At 39.6% G+C, this 22906-nt stretch overlaps 1 protein-coding gene across 14 annotated transcripts in view; it reads right to left on the minus strand.

Annotated features, from left to right (window-relative positions):
• The window catches only part of LOC102391153 (LIM domain containing preferred translocation partner in lipoma), a 756640-nt gene that overhangs the window by 280587 nt on the left and 453147 nt on the right, over positions 1-22906 (minus strand). For all 14 annotated transcript variants that reach the window (XM_044937795.2, XM_044937970.2, XM_006068958.4 and 11 more), the window contains one exon: positions 12894-13583. In XM_044937795.2, coding sequence (XP_044793730.1) covers positions 12894-13583 — 690 coding nt within the window. The remainder of the gene's footprint in view (positions 1-12893; positions 13584-22906) is intronic.

Here is a 22906-nt window from a genome sequence, read left to right on the forward strand (position 1 = left end):
GTGACCCATGGACTGTAGCCTACCAGGCTCTGTTAAGGGATTTCCCAGGCAAGAATATTGGAGTGGGTTACCATTTCCTACTCCAGGGGATCTTCCTGAGCCAGAGATTGAACCCATGTCTCCTGCATTGGAAGCTGGATTCTTTACGATTGTGCCACCTGGGAAGTGGATATTCAGAGCACCTATCACTGCCTAAAATTATGTCTTACTGCTTCTCTTCTGAAAACACTACTAGAATGTAAGCTTTCAGAGGAATGAAATTATTTTCCTCTTTCTGACTCTAACCCAGCACTAAAAATAGAGGCTGAGTAATTTTTTGGTGAGTAAACGTACAAATGAAGCCACGTGTTTTGTCATCCAATAAAGATGACCTCATTGGCTTTAACTCTTAACTTTGTTTATATTAATGAAAATTTATAAAAGAAAGAGCTTCTGGATTAAGAAAACTACTTGATGTCTCCAAGATTCAGTTTTTGCCTGCAAAATGAAAATAATAACACTATCTACCAGAAAGCGTTACTGAGAAGATGGCATGAGCTAATCCATGGAAAGTGCTTAGCACAGAACCTGATACAAATATGTTATCAATATTAGCAGCTATTGATCCATATGGCTTTAAAATATTTAACATCATCTATCACTTAAGATTTCTAGTTACCCTCCTTTATTCTAAGTCTTTCCAAATCTAACAATAACATTTTAAATAGGTGTGGTATTATAATCAAAAAGATATAAAGATTATTACTTGCCCATCTGTCATCACATAGGACATTCCTTGTAGTTTGGAACTCAAACCTCAGACTTGACATCCAATATTAGGATCTATCTACCATGTCAACACTATCATGGAGCTAAAAAGAGGGCTGAGGAGCTTAGGTAGTAGAAGGCAAGTGGGATGGGGAAAACACATTAATCATAGATTAATGGGAAAATCATACATTAGTAGGTGCCATATATTTGAACACAGTATGTTAAACAGTAATAAATATTACAGGGGAAATGAAGTCAAGGTGAAAAGGGACACCTAGAGCCAGGGGAGGGATTTTAGGGTGGTCAGGGAAGACTTCCCCAGCAAAGGAACCTTAGAGTGGAGTTTCTCGGGAGGTGAGAAAACAGGCCGAGTGGATATGTGGGGAAAGGCATTTCAGGCAGAAGGCACAAGCAAGGGAGTGTGGCTGAATTTCAAACAACACGTTATTTACAAAACCAGGTGGCAGGTGAGATTGGCCCTTGGGCTGCAGTTGGCTGGGCCCTCATCCATGTTCCCCACCTGCCTCTTTAACTCTTCTCTGGTTCTCCACTGGTAACTAGCAATTTCCCTGTCTCTGCAGATATTACAGCCTCAGTTATCTCATAGAGACTGCGCGAAACTTTGTGTCCTTTGGATGGGACGAGTAGCAGGATTAAAAATAAGGTTTCTTCCGGTAAAGATTATTGTTGTTTTTAGCTGCTAAGTGGCGTCTGACTCTTTTGCCACCACATGGACTGTAGCCCACCAGCTCCTCTGTTCATGAGATTTCCCAGGCCTGAATACTGGAGTGGGTTTTTATTTCCTTCTCCAGAGGATATTCCCGACCCAGGGGTTGAACCCATGTCTTCTGCTTGGCAGGCAGATTCTTTACCACTGAGCCACACGGTAAAGATTATAAGTATCATCTTTATAGTAATTCTGTCCAAATTCATGTTAAAGATTGCATGCATGTACCATGAAATATATATTTAGCTAACAAATCCATGAAGAAATCAAAGCATACCTCTACTCTCTTACCGCTTTTCATAATAGTCCCTAAAGATACACCCTAAATAAGCAAGGGGTCAATATTTGAGCAATCAATGTATCAAACATTTATAAAGACAATAAAAGGGGCTTGTTATCTGGAACTTATATTTAGTATATAGTTTCACCTCGTGGATTCTTAATATAATGTTGACTGAACCCTGGGTTTCAAATGTTAAATAAGCTATTAATATATCTCAGAAATACGAATCTAAAGTTTTAATCCCTAAACTGTTGGGCCCAAGGAATATTTGATGTTTGGATTTGTACAGTGAGCTGACACAGGTAAACACAGGCAGCTATAAATGGAGTCAAGTGTCATGCAGTGGAAAGAACACACTGGGGCTGGCAGTCAGTGACCTAAGAGCTCATCCTTCCTCTGACACTGGGTGTTGGTATGATACTAGGGTGTTGGTATACTTACTAGGTAAGTTGCCTCCAGATCTCTTACATAGTTTCCCCCACATATGAAAGTGCTTGGTAAATTGTGTAAGGGGTTATAAAAATGGTAGATGTGTTTGATCTTTCTAGTCCTGAATTCTCCATTTCTTTATTCCTCAATAAGAAAAAAGCAATGACTTCCTTTTAATTAGCAATTTACCCTCCTTTAAGGTCCCCACAAGGACAACCCTACAGTACAACCACACTTGGCTAAAACCTATGGATCCAGAGCCTGGATGGATAAACCAACTCATGCCCCAGTGAGTGAAGGTCACTCAGTCATGTCTGATTCTTCACAACCCCACGGACTATACACTCCATGGAATTCTCCAGGCCAGAATACTGGAGTGGGTAGCCTTTCCCTTCTCCAGGGGGATATTCCCAACCCAGGGATCGAACCCAGGTCTCCTGAATTGCAGGCAGATTCTTTACCAGCTGAGCCCCAAGGAAAGCCCCAGGGAGGGGTCATTTAATGCTCTGACCCCAATTGGTTAAAAAAAATGCTACACATTATTATTATATAAGTTGTTATATTTAAGTAAGTAAACTTCTGAAATAAACTATATTACATTTTCTAAAGAACATTCACAGAATTCCAAGGATAAAATACAGCAAACATCATATTATTTGCTAAGAGTGTATCTGAAAGTTGTTTTCTATGTTCCAGAAAATCAAAGAGCTAACATAACAAGTAAATATTTCTAGGGAAGTAGCATTTTTGGGAAGTCAACTATTTGACTTTCACTTTGGGATATTTCCTGAAACTCTGTGTGTAAAATCTGTCAAAATTTTTATGCTTACCACTAATTATTATACATTGATAGTGGTCAAGCCTCTTTGCTTTCTGGGGAAGGGAACTATATTTTCTTCTTTGAAATAGGACAGTGTGAGTGTTTGCTGCTAGCCAAGAAGGAAAGGAGATTTCTAGAGGGACAAATCAGTGATTCCATATGCAAAATGAAATGCATTCTCTTGCCCTTAAATACAAAATAGTACATATTACGAAAGACATTTATTAAAACTATCTAATTTTCCAAAAAGATTAAGGACCTGGGATATCTTCAAACCATATGATACTACTTATATGTGAATCAAACAAAAATGGTACAAATGAACTTACTTACAAAATAGTGTCACAGATGTAGAAAACAAATTCATGGTTAGCAAGGAAGAAAGAGAGGCAGGGATAAATTGAGAGACTGGGATTAACATATATACACTACTATATATAAAATAGGTTACTAATTCATGAACTGACAACTTCCAGATGTACCAGTTGGGTTTTTAAGAGACAGAAACAGAGACCAAATTGCCAACATTTGTTGGATCATGGAGAAAGCAAGGGACTTCCAGAAAAAACATCTACTTCTGTGTCACTAACTATGCTAAAGCCTTTCACTGTGTGGATCACAGCAAACTATGGAAAATTCTTAAAAAGATGGCACTACCAGACCACCTTACTTGTCTCCTGAGTATTATGTGGGTCAAGAAGTGACAGTTAGAACCAGATATGAAACAGACTGGTTCAAAATTGGGAAAGGAGTACAACAAGGCTCTATATTGTCACACTGCTTATTTAACTTAGATCAAGTACATTGTGTGAAATACCGGGCTGGATGAATCATAAGATAGACTCAAGACTGCTGAAAAAAATATCAACAATCTTAGATATGCAGATGATACCACTCTAATGGCAGAAATTGAAGAACTAAAGAGTTTCCTGATGAAGGTGAAAGAGGAGAGTGAAAAAGCTGGCTTAAAACAATATTCAAAAAACTAAGATCATGGCATCCAGTCTCATTATTTCATTACAAATGGAGAAAAAGTGGAAGTAGTGACAGATTTTATCTTCTTGGTCTCCAAAATCACTGTGGACGGTGAGTGCAGCCATGAAATTCAAAGATGCTTGCTCCTTGGAAGGAAAGCTATGAGAAACTTAGATAGCATATTAAAATGAGATGTCACTTTGCTGACAAAGGTAGATATAGGAAAAGCTATGACTTTTCCAGTAGTTATATATGGATGTGAATTGGACCATAAAGAAGGTTGAGTGGTATAGAATTGATGCTTTCAAACTGTGGTGCTGGAGAAGCCTCTTGAGAGTTCTCTGGAGTGCAAGGAGATCAAACTAGTCAATCCTAAAGGAAATCAACCCAGAATATTCATTGGAAGGGCTGATGCTGAAGCAGAAGCTCAAATACTTTGGCCACCTGACGAGAAGAGTCAACTCACTGGAAAAGACCCTGATGCTGGGACAGATGGAAGGGAGCAAAAAGAGAAGGGAGCAACAGAGGGTGAGATGGTTAGATAGTATCACCAACTCAATGGACATGAATTTGAGCAAACTCCAGGAGACCGTGGAGGACAGAGGAGCCTGGTGTGCTGAGTCCACGAGGTTGCAGAGTCAGACATGACTTAGTGACTGAACAATAACAACAACAACAACAGCACAGTATAGCACAGGGAACTCCATTCAATACTCTATAATGACCTATATGGGAAGAGTCTTAAAAAGAATGGATATATGAATACATACAACTGATTCACTTTGGTGTACAGCAGAAACTTACACAATATTGTGAAACAACTATACTCTAACAAAAATGAATCTAAAAAAATAAAAGACCATTTATGATAGCATCCAGAGTAAGAAATAATTTAACAAAATATGAGTGAAACAATAATACATTGTTGAGAAAACTTAATAAAAGCATAAATGAGCACTATACCATGCTTATAGTTTGGAAGACTCAGTATTAAGATATCAGCTCTTCTCAAATTGATCTATAGATTCAGCAAGATCTCAATTGAAATCACAGGAAGCAATTTTGTGGAAATTGATAAGCTGAAGCTAAAATTTATACAGAGATGGAAAAGACTTAGAATAGTCAAAACACTTTTGAAAGAGAATAAAGATGGAAAGCTTATATTTCCAGATTTCAAAATATTTTATAAAAGTCAGAGATGAAGACTGTGTGGCATTGGCTTAAGGATAGATATATAAGTTTATAGGATAGAACAAAGTCCAGATGGACTCACACATTTGTGATCAATTGATTTTTGTCAAAGGTGTCAAGGTATTTCAATGGAAGAAAGAGTCTTTTCAACAACTCATGCTGGGAAAAGTGTATATACCAATGCGGGGTGACCTTTGACCCTTATCTCACACAGTACACAAAAATAACCCTGAATTACCCGGAAAAAAAAAATATGAAAAAAACAAAACATAGAAAAAAGTGACTGTGACCATGAGGAGGCAAAAATATCTAAAGACACAAAAAGCATACACTGTAGAAAATAAAAGTGATAAACTGACTTTCATTAAAATTAAATACTTCTGCTTCTAGGAAACAACATTAAGAAAGTGAAAAGTAAAGTCACAGACTGGGATATTGGTAATGCATATATCTGAGGATTCTTATTCACAATATAAAACGTACTGTTAGAATAAAAAGACACAAAGCAATTAAAATGTAGGCAAAAAATTTTGATAACACTTCACAAAAGAAGATATACAAATGGCCAACAAGTGCATGAATAACAAGTGTTCCACATCATTAATCAAAAGTAAAATGTAAATATATATCTATAGAGCATGAAAATAGCTAAAATTAAGAAGGCTGATAATACCAAGTGTTTCTAGGGTTAGGGAGCAACTGGCCCTCTCATACATCCTTGGTGAGATTGTAAAATGTTACATTCAGGAAAATAGTGTGACATTCTCTTACAAAGTTAAATAGTTTCCACATGATCCAGCAATAACTCTGCTAGGTATTTATTCAAGAAAAAAGTATGTTCATATAAAGGCTTATACATGAATGCTCATAGCAGCTTTTTTCATAATTCAAAATAGAAAAAAAAAAGCCTCCAAATAAGTGAATGGGTAAACAAAATATAGCATATCCATACAATGGATGCATATACAAATAAAGCTCAAAAATTATGAGTAAAAACAGTCTAGATGCAAGACTGTATACTATTAATATATGATTTTATTTATATGGAATTCTAGCAAAGGTAAAAATAATCCATGTTAGAAAGCATAAAGGTTGCCTGGGACTGAAGGTCAAGGGGACTGACTGCAAGCAGGCCTGAGAAACCTCCGTGGTGAAGTAGAAATGTTCTCTATCCCGACTGTGATGTGCTCAGGTGCATACATTTTATTGCATATAAATTGAACCCCAAAGAGATAACTAAAGAATCCCAATCAACAAATTCTATGGACATTTGGCAAATGCAGAAAGTAAAACACACTATGCACATAAAAGCATAAACATAAACACATGTATTCCAGAAGGAGTGTAAAATATTAGCACAATTGTGAACATGAGAAATTGTGTAGCTACTTTAGATATTAAGCTGCTGATGTGACAACATGTGTGTTACTGAGTTCACCTAAGCTGATTTGGTGGTGTAGGTTTGGGTTTTGGGATTTTGATGACCAATCTGCTATGTTCTAAAGCAGGGCTTATTCCTTATTTTACTAGGACATAGGACACTTCTTCAAGCATCTTCATTAAACAAGAATGTATTATGTACTGTCTTAGTTATTCAGTAGGAAACAGTGTTCAGATACCATCTGATTTTTATCCTCTAAATCTTAGGTAGGTGGGGCTTCCCAGATGGCTCTAGTGGTAAAGAACCCAGTTACCAATGCAGGAGACATGAGAATCACAGGTTTGATCCCTGAGTTGGGAAGATCCGCTGGAGAAGGGCATGGCAACCCACTCCAGTACTCTTGCCTGGAGAAACTCACTGAAAGAGGAGTCTGGCTGGCTACAGTCCATGAGGTCACAAAGGACAGGACATGACTGAAGCAACTTAGCGTGCATGCATAGGTTGGTGGAAGACAAGTACATAAATGATTCTAGTACAGTAAAAGTGTGGAACTTTCCATGACAGAGTAAAAACCACACAGCTTAATTTTAGAAAGACAAAACTTCACAAGAGAGATGACCACTTTAGCTCAGTCTTAATGGGTCACACTGAATATGCAAATATTTAATTTGCAGGGAGGTCTGGGAAGGCATTCAAGAAAGAAGGTGCTCCATGACAAAAGCTACCAAGGTGAGAAATATCTAGGCAGGTAATTTCTTAGCTGGAAGCTGGGGTGCTTAAAGGGGGATATAAAACTGGAATCTAAGCTGGAGTTTCAATTCATCCCATAACTGGCTTGGAACTTCTGATGGCTTTTTTAAAAAGGCAGTTAGTGACAAGCACAGAGCTGTAGAGTAGAAATATTAATCTGGTAGCATGTATAGAATGAATGAATGTGGAGTAAGACTAGAGGTAGCACATGCAAGCGTGTACACTCAGTCGTGTCTGACTCTTTTGCAACCCCGTGGGTGGTAGCCCGCCAGGCTCCTCTTTCCATGGGATTTCCGAGGCAAGAATACTGGAGTGGGTTGCCATTCCCTTCTCCAGGGAATCTTCCTGACCCAGGGATTGAACCATGTCTCTGACTAGAGGTAGAGACACCCATTAAGAGGCCATTTCAACGGCTCAGGTGGGACAACTGAACCAGGACAGTAGCAAGGCGGATCTCAATAAGAAAGCAGAATTGAGATATTGTGAAGGTAGAAACACTGGGATAAATTGTACATGGGTGATGAGGAAGAGGAAGCATAGTCCCACAATGCCAAGGCTGGGTGCCCATCAGGGGTTCAACTGGTGCTTACCCCTCCAGCTGTTAATCTCATGACACAGCACCATGACTGTCAGAGCCCATTGACGTGTCTGCCCATCAGGAGGGCCATGGCAGAGCCATATACAGTGGCTGGAGATGCTGACGTGGCACTCATTGCACCCAAACACCAAAACAACACCCACGGTTTACTAGGTGGAGAAAGCAAGAGGACAGCCTTCAAAAACCCTAATTTGGAATTGTGGATTACCCATGAATTTGGCATATGAACTTAGGTGAGTGACTCTTATTACTGAGCTTTTGAATCCCCCCATCAGTAAAAGAGAGACAAACACCTCTATCTGTGCCTATCACTCATGTTTTTCTGCGAGATCCACAAAGCATTTTGGAAATGGAAAAGCCCTGTGTAAAGAGGAATTACTAATATTACAGTCACTGTCCTCTACAAGCAATCGCCTCCATCCTCAGCTTTATACAGATCCAAGTATTACTAGCATCTGACCCAAAACCTGTACCTGTATCCATCCCTCTCCATATCCTATCTCTTCTTTGTTTCTCTGATCCTGGAATTGCATGATATTTAGTAAGAGGATTACCCTAAAGCGTTCTCCCAAATGCGACCAATTCTCTGCCGGACACCCGATCTATACCACCTTCTCTTTTCCACAATGGAAGGAAATTTAAATATTTTGATACTATTTGAATATTTGAAATGCCACTATATCAACATTCTCAGGTATTTTCTTACTCTCAACAATTCCCAGGTCTTGGGGGCCTGTCAACACTGACCCCAGCAGTTCATTACCTTCACTCTCCTCTCTGAAACATTAAATATCTTCCAGTTTCAAACACTAAATGAACAGCAGCGATCGATTCTGACTCTGAATAAACCAACATAAAACTTTGTGTTGGATTTATTAAAATGTAGTTTGTTGATCTCCAAGTTCTCCCCATCCTGAAAGATTTTCCAAGGAAATTTTACCAGATGATTTTAGAATGTAACCTAACTCCCACACCAGGTGGGCCTCCACAGCTTTCCCGAGATGCATAGTACCAGCACTCTTCATATTATGGAGCAAATGCTGAGCACCAAAGAACTGATGTTTTCAAACTATGGTGCTGGAGAAGACTCTTGAAAGTTCCTTGGACAGCAAGGAGATCAAACCAATGAATCCTAAAGGAAATCAACTCTGAATATTCTCTGGAAGGAGTGATGCTAAAGCTGAAGTTCCAATACTTTGGCCACCTGATGCGAAGAGCTGACTCACTGGAAAAGACCCTGATGCTGGGAAAGACTGAGGGCAAGAGAAGAAGTGGGTGACAGAGGATGAGATGGTTGGATGGCATCATCGACTCAATGGACATGAGTTGAGCAAACCCTGGGAAATAGTGAATGCCTGTTGCAGTTCATGGGGTTGCAAAGAGTTGGGACACAACTGAGCAACTGAATGACAATAACGTCTGTCTCTTCACCAGAGCCAAGGCTGTCATAGATTAGGTTTATGACAAGGAAGTGGAACCTCGAGGTCCTGACTCTGGGGCTTTCAAACGCTGACTCACCTCACATGAAAATTAGAGAAAATACTCATCCCATCTCACAGGAATGTGAAGCCAACACACAGGAAAAAGTTCTGTGAACAACACAGCAACCCACAGATATAAGCTTTTATAAAATGGCAAACAGAAGAGATTCCACTGTGACTTTAAGAGGATTTCCAGCGAGAAGGGAACATTTCTCTCTTAAACAACTAAAAAAACTTGCTTATAACAATATTTTTCAAGGAACTCAGCTCAGATGGTCCAGGAAACACATTATAGTCTACCGTAGCATGCAAATTCATTGCTCAGCACATTATGGAAATACAAATATAATCACGATCCCCTAAGCCTTGCAGGTTCTGACTTGGGCTTCTCCTTCCTTTCTTCATTCTTTTTTTCCTTTCTTTTTCTTTTCCTTTTCTTTCCTATTTTCTCCTTCCTTTCTTCTACCTCCTCTTTTATATTATACCACGGCATGGAGAAATTAAAGCAGCTTTTCTCAAACATAGAGGAGATTCATTTCTTACATTTTAAAAAACCTTTTTCCTTAATGGGTTAAATGCCATATCCCTAAGAACTTCTTGAGGTAACAAAAGATAATTGTTTTAAGCCACAGAGGTATATTTTCCATCGGTGCCTAAAAAAGTTGGAAATAAATGAAAGCCAGTGTAAAAGCTGAATCCAAGTCCTCACTTGGCAATTATTCAGCCCTTGGAAATTTCCAGGCCCTTTGCAATCATTAATTAATTAGTGAAGATGACATTCCACTTTACAGAGGCTGAGAGCGTGACATAAAAAGGTCTAGAGGCTTTCCTAAAGCTGAAAGAAGAATGTCAAGGGAGGAACTGGGATTAGAATTAGGAGCTCATTTCTCAAGCCAAGAGTCACATTGCTTAGCCAAGCCAAGTCACTATTTGAGACAATAGGGTCCCCTGTGAACAGGTGCAGTTGAATACAGTAGTGTTCTGCTCAAAGATCAACTGTGAAAGAGACCACCCCTTCATCCATCAATGGCCCCCAACACACCCCAGACAATATCTGTAGCTTCATCAGCCTCTTTCCCATTTCCCCAAACAAAGACAGATGGTTAAATATCAACCTCTAACCACTCTCCTTAATAATCACTGCAAAAAGTACATGATTTGATTTTCATTTTTAAAATGTATAGTATGATGTTAAAACACATGACACTGTTGAAAAATAAATATTTCAGATTTTTTTATTTTATTTTATTTTTAAACTTTATAAAATTGTATTAGTTTTGCCAAATTAATGACAAAAAATCTATTGATATCCAGGATCTTCAATATTGGAATGGATCACCCTGAATAATTATCTTATTCCAATAAGGAAAATAAAGTTTCAAGCTTTCTGCAGAGTGGTTAATAGAAATTCATTCTGTCATCTCAAGTAAGTTGATGAAGACAGGACCAAATATTAGTGATATGTCTGGACCTAATAGTTTAGATCCAGGTCTTGCAGTGGGCACGGATTCTTTTTCCTATTCCACTGGATTGGTTCCAGATTGCCCAGAGACATGGTGGGAAAACAGGAAACTTGAATTTGGGTTCAGTACTTCTCACCAGGTCATTCTCTCCACCTAGACATACTTTTGCTCTGTCTCATGTCTGTTTCCCCAGGTTGGGTAATAGGATCATTAAACAACTCAGGCCTGAGTCCCCTGCCCTTATGATGATCACCCAGTAATCCTATTACAGTCAGGGTGTTTCAGACAGGGCAAAACTGCATAGCTATTTGAACTTAAACAGTGAAGGCCATTGTCCCAACCTAAACTTTCAATCTTCTATAGGAGAATTTGTTGCGGTTGTCCCAAAGTGAGGTAAAGCTGAATAACCCCATTTTTTTCTCAACAGGTCACTTCAGGGCCAGGAGGGATGAAAACAAATATGCTGCAATGTTAACAAAGGGCAAGGCTGCCCAGGTTGGCTATTTTGGGCAATATTAAAAAAAATAAATAAATAAAACAGAAAACCCTGAACATTTCTTTTCATAAAGAGATTTTTCAAAAGAAAGTCTGTCCAAGAGTAATGTATCAAAAACACTTAACATTTTTGCCTGGAGTCTTTATGTTGGAAAATGATCATGGCTGGTTCACTTCTGTGTAATGGGCATTTGTAAGATAGATGGATACCTCTAGCTATCCTCAGGCCTCACCTTCTAGGAAGGGTTCCTTACCCCTAAGGAACCTAAAATCCACCTGCACCAGAGCTGATGCTTTCATGTGAGAACAGTGATTGAATAAACTCCCTGGAAGAGTGAGGACCTCACTAATTTTTGTTATAATATTGAAAATGCAAATGGATATGTCTTGAAATTGACGATCTCAAATGTGAAAAGGGTTAAATATATATGATACAAACTTCCATCCACCCAGGTTACCAATGAACTTCTATTTAATCCAGGCTTCTTCAATTTCTGATTTCTCATGGTTCTGACTAAAGGGAAGGGAAAGCTTGGTTTTAACACAATGGCTGGAAACTAGATTTGTTTCTCCATCTCACTCCTTCCAAGTAACTCTCCTTGGTTCCTCTTTTCAAGGTGAAAGGAAACATCATCATGTTGGTTCCAGCAGTCAAGAAAAACCCAAGCTGTAGGTGACTAGGTGTGTACAGTATTGTATACTGCCTAGTCATAAGAAGTTCATAACTAAACATGTTGACTTAAAACTAATACAAGCTTGAAATTAAATCAAACAATAAACAAGAGAACTGTCATAAAGAAATTTTTTAAGTTGCCTAATAGAATTAAAGGTTGGAGAGTAATATTTTTTCCTGGAGGCTCACTGATGTAGATAAACAAGGGCCACTGCACTCCAGCCCCCTCCCAAAGAAAATTAGACAAGGTGTCTGTATTACCTTAGCCTCAGCTGTCTCCTGGGCCCTTATCCACTTGTTCTTCCCTAGCAGTCACTGTGGCACCAACTTTGCCTGGGTTGTGACCACCTTCACAAGAGCCCAATCTGACAGCAGTTCATCTTGTGTTGCCCTGAGCACCTCTCACCTCCACACCTAGGGATTCCCTACCCCTGCTAAGACATCAGATGCTTCAGATCTATTTAGTGACCAAGTAAATGCAACATCTAAGTGTGAGGAAGTCTCTAACCCATGGTAGAAGGCTTTGATCAACAGGAAACAATAGTGGGAAAATAAATTATTTTTCCTTCTTTCCCATGGGAGAGATTATCCTGAGCTGCTATGGTTCATATGGTCTTTTGGAAGCTGGTCCTTCAAAACTGAACAATTAGTTGTACTTGATACTTAACAGATTTCATATTGATAACACTCTTCCATATCCCCAGATAGGATCTCCCCATTTTCCTGCCTCTATCCAAGCACTTCCTTCAGACTGCACTTTTTAATGAAATAAAAGTAGCACATATATTAATACTTTTGCCTTAGGATCTGCTTTCTGGGGAAGGCAGGCCGAGATAGGTACCCTTTTTTCCCACCACTATGTTAATAAGTTTCCTACCTTCGGTTGCAGTGGTGGTACACAGGGCGCTGGAACAGGATCTGTGATATAGGTCTTCTTGGGACCAGCAACTGGATACATCCCAGCAGGGTTCTGGTTCCCAGGGCCAGAAGGAGTATACCCTTGTTCCCGCTTCCAGGTATTTGGATGGCCTTGTTGACCATAGGAAGGATCAGAGTCATTTTTGCCCCCATAGCCAGGCCCCACTGCGCAATAGGGTTCATAATAGCGTCCTTGGTTGGGAGCATACCCATACCCAGGCTCAGGCTGAAGTCCTGGTGGTGGAACATATGCATAATCCATGCCTCCCCGTGTAGAAGGAGGTGGACCCTGGCCAGACATAGGAACTGGTTGAGTGTTATAACCTTGGGCCCCTGGCCCTGAACCATAAAATTGTCCTGGTGAAGGAGCAGCCATGTAATGGGAGCTGGGCTGGGCTGACTTCACCTGCACATTGAAGGTAGGTCTTGAAGGGGTGGATGCTGTAGTGTAAGAAGCTGGAACAGGCTGAGGCTGGGGTTTTAGTGTTCCAATTGGAGCCACAGGGATTGGTCCAGCCTGGGGTGCAGGCTGTGGCTTCATTGTAGACTTCTTAGTTGCTGTCAGAGGGGGTTGGTTTGGTATGACCATTCTCTTATGTCCTGTGACAGGGGTGGAGACTGGAGGAGAAGCTGTTGAACTAGTAGTACCCTAAAGCAGGAGAGAGAAAAGGAAAAAAAAAAGACAAAGATTACTGCTAATGCAAAATAAATGTACATAAACAAATATTAATAAATGTTATTATATTTTTGTATTAACTCTGCAAAACAAAAAGAAGGCATGGCTCCTGCCATCTAAGAGTTCACAGACTAACACAAAAATCAACTGTGCTTCTGTGCAATGAACAATCCAGAAAAGAAACTAAGGAAACAATTCCACTTATAATAACATCAGAAAGAAAGAAAAAAAAAACTTAACCAAAGAGGTGAAAGAATTACACACTGAAAAGTACAAAATACTGCTGATAAATTAAAGAAGACACAACTAAATGGAAAGACACGCAATCTTCATGGATTGAAAGACAATATTGTAAATATGTTAATACTATCCATAGAAATCTACAGATTTAATGTAATCCCTGTAAAAATTCCAACTGAACTTTTCTGAAAAATGGAATCTCAAGAGACTGAATAGCCAAAACAACCTTAAAAGAAGATTGAAGTTCCCACATGCAATTTCAAAATTTATTACAAAATTATAATAAGCAAACAATGTTCTCCTGGCATAAAGACAGACATAGACCAATGAGATAGAACAGAGAACCCAGAAATGAACCCTTGCATACACGGTCACTTGACTTTTGACTTGGGTGCCAAGATCATTTGATGGGGAAAGGATAGTTTTTACAATAAGTGGTGCTGGGAATACCAGACATCCACATGTAAAAGAATGAAGCTGGACCCTTACTTTACACCTCATACAAAGAATAACACCAAATCAAAATGTAAGAGAGAAAGCTCTTTTTTTAAAAATAGAGGAAAAAAAATTATGACAGTGGACTTGGTAATGACTTTTAAAAATATATACTGAAATATGACAGCCAAGAGAAAATAAACTGAACAATGTGATCTCAAATAAACTGCCCAAAGACTTGATCACCATAAAGTACAATACTAGAAAAAGAGAGGGGAAGGGCTAAACAGAGGGAACAAAAGTAAAAATGAGAAGCACTGAGAGGAATAAACATATACCCCTGGCACAATCAAAGAAATACTAAGTTTAGGATCAAAGATTCCTGTTAACAGTGATTTACTAAAGATAACACAAAAGCAACCTTCTCTGCCCTTATGTCTTCTATTTCTGTTGCATTCATTTGTTCAATTCAAAAATACTTGCTGAATATCCTAAATAGGACCCAAGAGCACAAAGATTAAGAGACCTTTTGCTTAACTGTGAGATGTCTTGGTTAGTCTGGGAATAAGTAAAGGCTGGAAATTCAAACATTCATCCTGAGGCACTGATCTATTAGGGATCTGTAAACATGCCAGTAACAATGTTTTAATTTTGCTCTTCCCTACTATGATTAGATTTGTTAATACAAGAAATGAATAACTACACCCTATTTTGGTTGTTCATTAATTTCCAAATAAATTCCAATATGTATAAGAAAAAACAATGTAAGACTGTATTATTCTAGTGTCATTTACTCACACCAAGCCATTCGAGAGATATACATGGCAGGGGTGCAGGTGCTGCTAACTGCTTTCTCATACACACTCCCCTTCTTCATTACTCAAAAGATTTCAGTTTTATTAAGAGCAGCAATATGCTCACACTTCCCTAGATTACTTTGCATGCAGGAGTTGCCATATGATGCAGCTCAGGCCAATGAGATGTATGCAAAGCATTTCTGGAAAAACTACAGCTCTCCTGACATAGCATCATCCCTTCCTAGTGTTCCCCTTTCCTCCTTCCCTCCTGGGATGTGGCTGTGGGGCTGGACATGGTACAGCTATCCTATTCTCGCCATAATATCCAAGTAGATCTATTTAGATATATGGCTTTTTGAGGATAGCTTTACGGTGATCTCAGCCAGAGATAAACATTAAAACAATCCCAGGGATATGTGATTAACATATAGTGGTTCTTAGCTGGAGAGGGAATCACCTAGTGACCAGGGAGAGATTAGAAATGTGTGGCAATGCCTTTTATTGTTACAGTGATTAGGGGATGCTATTTTCATTGAGCAGGTAGAAGGTGAAAACACATCAGTGTTAAACCAAAGAGGACAACAGTGCCCCTGTCGACAGATACTAAGAAACTCTTGAGTGTGTATGCCCAGCATCATATATGAAACAAGTCGCCAGTCCAGGTTCGATGCACGATACTGGGTGCTTGGGGCTGGTGCACTGGGATGACCCAGAGGGATCTTATGGGGAGGGAGGAGGGAGAAGGGTTCAGGATGGGGAACACATGTATACCTGTGGCGGATTCACTTTGATATATGGCAAAACCAATACATTATTGTTAAGTTAAAAATAAATAAATAAATAAAATGGAAAAAAAAAATAAATAAAAAATAAAATAAAAAACTCTTGAGTCACATTTCTTCCAGCAACCTGATTGTGATGTCCCTAGCTATCAACCGTGGAGGGTCCCTGGTCCTTTCGAGGATCTGTCTTCTACAACACTCTCTTCTCCTATTCACAATCAACTGCTCCCCTGCACGTTGGTCCTCTTGAATGTACAGGAAGACAGTTCTGACTCTGCTAGCCCCAGATTATCATTTCGTCCCTAATGGCTTCTCTATACCCCAATAGACCTATATACACAGGACATTTATAAATCAGTTCCTTGGAAGGGGCTGGTTTCTGTGTGGTATCATTTTTATTGGGTTCTGACTGTGACAGCTATCTTTTCCTATCATTAGTGATTTGTCTCAGTTGTAGTTTCCCAGAGATTTTGTAATTTTAGATTTACTTTTCTGTTAAGTTATAAGAAACTGTTGAATAAAGTTATCTTTTTTCCCCCTTTTTAGATAGCCTCTCAAAGGGCCAACTTGCCATTTCCTTTTGTAATTTAAGTGACGTCAAAGTTCTTGTCTTGGTGGAGTAGCATTTCCCTCTCTAGGAAGGTGGTCCCAATAGTACCCAATAGAAGATGTTATTTCCACATTAAGCAATTTGTTAAAATACATTTCATGAAAATCAGGCCTCCCTGGTGGCTCAGAGGTTAAAGCATCTGCCTGCAATGCGGGAGACCCGGGTTCGATCCCTGGGTCGGGAAGATCCCCTGGAGAAGGAAATGGCAACCCACTCCAGTATTCTTGCCTAGAGAGTCCCATGGACAGAGGAGCCTGGTAGGGTACAGTCCACGGGGTGGCAAAGAGTCGGACATGACTGAGCGACTTCACTTTCACTTTTTTTCATGAAAAAACTCCAAAATAAAAACTCAGTAAGATCCTGATATTCTGAAGAAGAGAGTACAGAAGATTCAGTTTGAACCTAAAAACATATAAAGTTAGATTTTTTTAGTCAACCATGTCAATCTTAAAAAAATGTCTGCATGAATGGAATTGAATATAAGGAGGAATAAAGCTTTTCTTTTCTTTGATGACTCAAGATCAGCAGAAACCCAGAGTTCCTATTTTAAACACTTTACAAACCCAAGTATAAATGGAGACATTGACAGAGCAACTGGGTTAATGGCAGGCATACTCTACACCGCAGCTGGAAAGGAGTCTGCCCCCAGACAGACACTTAACAGTCACATACTTTGCAGATGAAATCCAGTCATATTTATAAAGTAAACAACAAAGAATTAATCCTAATCCTTAGAAGCAACTTTTTTCAACCAATTTCTCTTTTTCTTTCTTGGTGAACATGCACACATGTGCACACACATACACTGCTTAAAGATTCCTAAAGTCTTTGAAGGAAGGCATCAGGGCGCAATTTCAGGAGCCATTGCCTTCTTCTAGGCAACAGCTCACTAGATGAGAAGGATTCTCAAAACTATATTATAAATTCTGCTGTGTATGTGCCGGCATGTTTCTGAGTGTTTTCTATCTCATAGTTACGTGTGTGAAAATAGCACATTTAGCTATAATTTTTTTTTCATTTGCAATTTAAAATTCTTTACCTCATTGGAGGTGGAAGGGGGTAAAGAACAGGAATCATTTTAAAGCATATTTATTTATATTCTTCATGGTAAAAGAGAGCTATGGCAACACTTTCCTGGCCCACATATTCAATTAAATACATAGCGAATCTTTTCTACTTACTGGATTAGACATTTCCAAATATTTATTTTTGGGCATTTCATTTCTTTTTCTTTTTTTGCAGGAATTCTTGAAGTTTTATCATGATTTAACATTTTAATTTTGAAAATCATGCACATTTTAAAGATGACACACACACACACATATACACATACATATATATTTTTTCCCTGAGACTCGAATCTCTGTAGCAGTCTTTTAATATGGTTATTTGTCCATCAATCATTTTCTAGGCTTCTTCAACATGGAAAGCTTGACAAGGTTAATGGAAGAAGAGTAGTATTCCAGGATGAAGAGGGCATGTCTACCTGCTCCCCAGGAGTTTGCAGTCTTGAGGAAGGACTGATAAATAATCAATAACTGTTGAATGGATGTCTCCACTACCAGAAAGAACTGGCTGTGGCCAAGAGACAAGAACAGACAAGGGGCTATAAGTGCACATCTCGTGCCCACTTTGGGAGCAAGCCCTCAACTTCCTTTATGCCCAAGGTGGAATAACAACTAACATTCCTCTACCCCTTTCACCCATGACCCACCCATTCCCTAAACACACCCCCGCATGTGTACATGTGCACACATGCTTCTAATCTAATCTACTACCATGTCTTCTACATAGTTCAGTTCAGTTCAGTTCAGTTGCTCAGTCATGTCTGACTCTTTGCGACCCCATGCATTGCAGCACGCCAGCCCTCCCTGTCCATCACCAACCCTGGGAGTTCATTCAACTCACGTCCATCGTATCGGTAATGCCATCTAGCCATCTCATACTCTGTCATCCCCTTCTCTTCCTGCCCCCAATCCCTCCCAGAATCAGGGTCTTTTCCAATGAGTCAACTCTTCGCATGCGGTGGCCAAAGTACTGGAGTTTCAGCTTTAGCATCAGTCCTTCCAAAGAACACCCAGGACTGATCTCCTTTAGCATAGACTGGTTGGATCTCCTTGCAGTCCAAGGGACTCTCAAGAGTCTTCTCCAACACCACAGTTCAAAAGCATCAATTCTTCAGCGCTCAGCTTTCTTCACAGTCCAACTCTCAGATCCATACATGACCACTGGAAAAACCATAGCCTGGACTAGACAGACCATTGTTGGCAAAGTAATGTCTCTGCTTTTCAATATGCTATCTAGGTTGGTCATAACTTTCCTTCCAAGGAGTAAGTGTCTTTTAATTTCATGGCTGCAATCATCATCCGCAGTGATCTTGTAGCCCAGAAAAATAAAGTCTGACACTGTTTCCACTGTTTCCCCGTCTATTTGCCATGAAGTGATGGGATCAGATGCCATGATCTTCATTTTCTGAATGTTGAGCTTTAAGCCAACTTTTTCACTCTCCTCTTTCACTTTCATCAAGAGGCTTTTTAGTTCCTCTTCACTTTCTGCCATAAGGATGGTGTCATCTACATATCTGAGGTTATTGATATTTCTCCCAGCAATCTTGATTCCAGCTTGTGCTTCTTCCAGCCCAGCGTTTCTCATGATGTACTCTGCATAGAAGTTAAATAAGCAGGGTGACAATATACAGCCTTGATGGACTCCTTTTCCTATTTGGAACCAGTCTGTTGTTCCATGTCCAGTTCTAACTGTTGCTTCCTGACCTGCATATAGGTTTCTTAAGAGGCAGGTCAGGTGGTCTGGTATTCCCATCTCTTTCAGAATTTTCCACAGTTTATTGTGATCCACACATTCAAGGCTTTGGCATAGTCAATAAACCAGAAATAGATGTTTTTCTGGAACTCTCTTGCTTTTTCAATGATCCATCAGATGTTGGCAATTTGATCTCTGGTTCCTCTGCCTTTTCTAAAACCAGCTTGAACAAATGGAAGTTCATGGTTCACGTATTGCTGAAGCCTGGCTTTGAGAATTTTGAGTATTACTTTACTAGTGTGTGAGATGAGTGCAATTGTGCGGTAGTTTCAGCATGCTTTGACATTGCCTTCTTTGGGATCGGAATGAAAACTGACCTGTTCCAGTCCTGTGGCCACTGCTGAGTTTTCCAAATTGCTGGCATATTGAGTGCAGCACTTTCACAGCATTATCTTTCAGGATTTGAAATAGCTCAACTGGAATTCCATCACCTCCACTAGCTTTGTTCGTAGTGATGCTCTCTAAAGGCCCACTTGACTTCACATTCCAGGATATCTGGCTCTAGGTGAATGATCACACCATTGTGATTATCTTGGTCATGAAGATCTTTTTTGTACAGTTCTTCTATGTATTCTTGCCACCTCTTCTTAATATCTTCTGCTTCTGTTAGATCCATACCATTTCTGTCCTTTATGGAGCCCATCTTTGCATGAAATGTTCCCTTGGTATCTCTAATTTTCTAGAAGAGATCTCTAGTCTTTCCCATTCTGTTGTTTTCCTCTATTTCTTTGTATTGATCGCTGAGGAAGGCTTTCTTATCTCTTATTGCTATTTTTTGGAACTCTGTATTCAGATGCTTATATCTTTCCTTTTCTCCTTTGCTTTTTGCCTCTCTTCTTTTCACAGCTATTTGTAAGGCCTCTCCAGAAAGCTATTTTGCTTTTTTGCATTTCTTTTCCATGGGGATGGTCTTGCTCCCTGTCTCCTGTACAATATCACGAACCTCCATCCATAGTTCATCAGGCACTCTTATCTATCAGATCTAGTCCCTTAAATCTATTTCTCACTTCCACTGTATAATCATAAGGGATTTAATTTAGGTCATACCTGAATGGTCCAGTGGTTTTCCCTACTTTCTTCAATTTAAGTCTGAATTTGGCAATAAGGAGTTCATGATCTGAGCCATAGTCAGCTCCAGGTCTTGTTTTTGCTGACTGTATAGAGCTTCTCCATCTTTGGCTGCAAAGAATATAATCAATCTGATTTTGGTGTTGACCATCTGGTGATGTTCATGTGTAGAGTCTTCTCCTGTGTTGATGGAAGAGGGTGTTTGCTATGACCTATGTATTCTCTTGGCAAAATTCTCTTAGCCTTTGCCCTGCTTCATTCCGTTTTCCAAGGCCAAATTTCCTGTTACTCCAGGTGTTTCTTGACTTCCTACTTTTGCATTCTAGTCCCCTATAATGAAAAGGACATCTTTTTTGGGTGTTACTTCTAAAAGATCTTGTAGGTCTTCATAGAATCATTCAACTTCAGCTTCTTCAGCATTACTGGTTGGGGCATAAACTTGGATTACTGTGATATTGAATGGTTTGCCTTGGAAACGAACAGAGATCATTTTGCCATTTTTGAGATTGCATCCAAGTACTGCATTTTGGACTCTTTTGTTGACCATGATGGCTACTCCATTTCTTCTAAGGGATTCCTGCTCATGGTAGTAGATACAATGGTCATCTGAGTTAAATTCACCCATTCCAGTCCATTTTAGTTCACTGATTCCTAGAATGTCAATGTTCACTCTTGCCATCTCCTGTTTGACCACTTCCAATTTGCCTTGATTTGTGGACCTAATATTCCAGGTTTCTATGCAACATTGCTCTTTACAGCATCGGACCTTGCTTCTATCACCAGTCACATCCACAGCTGGGTAGTCTTTTTGCTTTGGCTCCCTCCCTTCATTCTTTCTGGAGTTATTTCTCCACTGATCTCCAGTAGCATATTGGGCACCTACCGACCTGGGGAGTTCCTCTTTCAGTATCCTATCATTTTGCCTTTTCATACTGCTCATGGGGTTCTCAAGGCAAGAATACTGAAGTGGTTTGCCATTCCCTTCTCCAGTGGACCACATTCTGTCAGACCTCTCCACCATGACCCGCCTGTCTTGGGTGGCCCCACATGGCATTGTTTAGTTTCACTGAGTTAGACAACGCTGTGGTCCATGTGATTAGATTGACCAGTTTTCTGTGATTATGGTTTCAGTGTGTCTGCCCTCTGATGCCCTCTTGCAACACCTACCGTCTTCCTTGGGTTTCTCTTACCTTGGACATGGGGTATCTCTTCACGGCTGCTCCAGCAAAGAGCAGCACTGCTCCTTACCTTGGACGAGGGGTATGTCTTCTACATAAGCCCTTAATATCTCTGGCATCCCTGTACTTTACCCTAGTCTCACTTTCTCTCTCCGAGTTCTGGCTTTCATCATCACTTTTCAGAGCTCTTTATAGTCATGATCTAACGTTATTTCTCTCCCATATCTCCTCAATACTGTCACAGTGATATTACCTCTAATGTGAATATTTGATCCTGACTCATTTGCAAATGACTCTGCCTTGTGTTGAACTTTTTATTCTCTCTACCTTTTTAAATACCCTTTATAAGGACTCTACAATCTAGCCCTTGTCCTCCTGTCCAGCCACCTCCCTATTTCCACCATCACTCACAGTATACATCCAATATTAGGCTTATGTAGAGATAAGAATACAACATACACTCATGTGTCTACTCATATCTGTTAGCCAGGACCTCCTTCTACCATCTATGACTTGTTCTTTATAACTCTCCACTATGTTTCTCCTTTGTTGCTCAGACACAGCCATCTTCTGTTTGGCAGTTGCTACTAATTCTTCAGGAGAAGGCAATGGCATTCCACTCCAGTGATGCCTCTTCTGTAATGTCTTTCCAGAAGTCTAGAGACCTTCATTCAACAGTTACTATGTATTCACCCCTGTACCATATTATAAACTGCTGGGGAACAGGGAGACATCCTAAAATACTATCTTCTTCCCAATAGCTCACAGAGATTAACATGTTGATGATATTCACAAAATGTTTAATAGAAAAATGAAAATCACCTAGAAGGATTTCTACAGTACTTTAGTCATAGCCACAATGGGCTTTGTATAGACCTCCATTAAAGCAATTACCTTACAGTGTTTTAATAACTAACTTGCTTTTTTCTAAGTTGGGAAGAAGTCAAACTGCAAGCTGAAAGTGAAAGTGTTAGTCACTCAGTAGTGTCCAACTTTTTGTGACCCCATAAACAATAGCCTGCCAGGCTTCTCTGTACATGGGATTCTCCAGGTAAGAATACTGGAGTGGCTTGCCATTCTCTTCTTCAGAGGATCTTCCTGACCCAAGGATTGAACCCGGGTCTCTCACATTCAGGCAGATTCTTTACCATCTGAGCCACCAGGGAAAATCAAATTATCATGGTCATAGGTAGAAATTTGTCTTCTGTAATAGAAAGGGCAGTCAAGAACCACCATGTCTATTCAACAGTGGTAGCAAGGACCCAGCCTCTTTATAGCTTTCTGCCAGAAGTACTTTTCCAATATTTTTATAAAAGTGCTACTAACAACTTGAGTCAACATGTTGCCCAATGGCCCCGAATACTGA

Source organism: Bubalus bubalis, chromosome 1 (assembly GCF_019923935.1).
Source record: "Bubalus bubalis isolate 160015118507 breed Murrah chromosome 1, NDDB_SH_1, whole genome shotgun sequence".
NCBI classification, from domain to species: domain Eukaryota; kingdom Metazoa; phylum Chordata; class Mammalia; order Artiodactyla; family Bovidae; genus Bubalus; species Bubalus bubalis.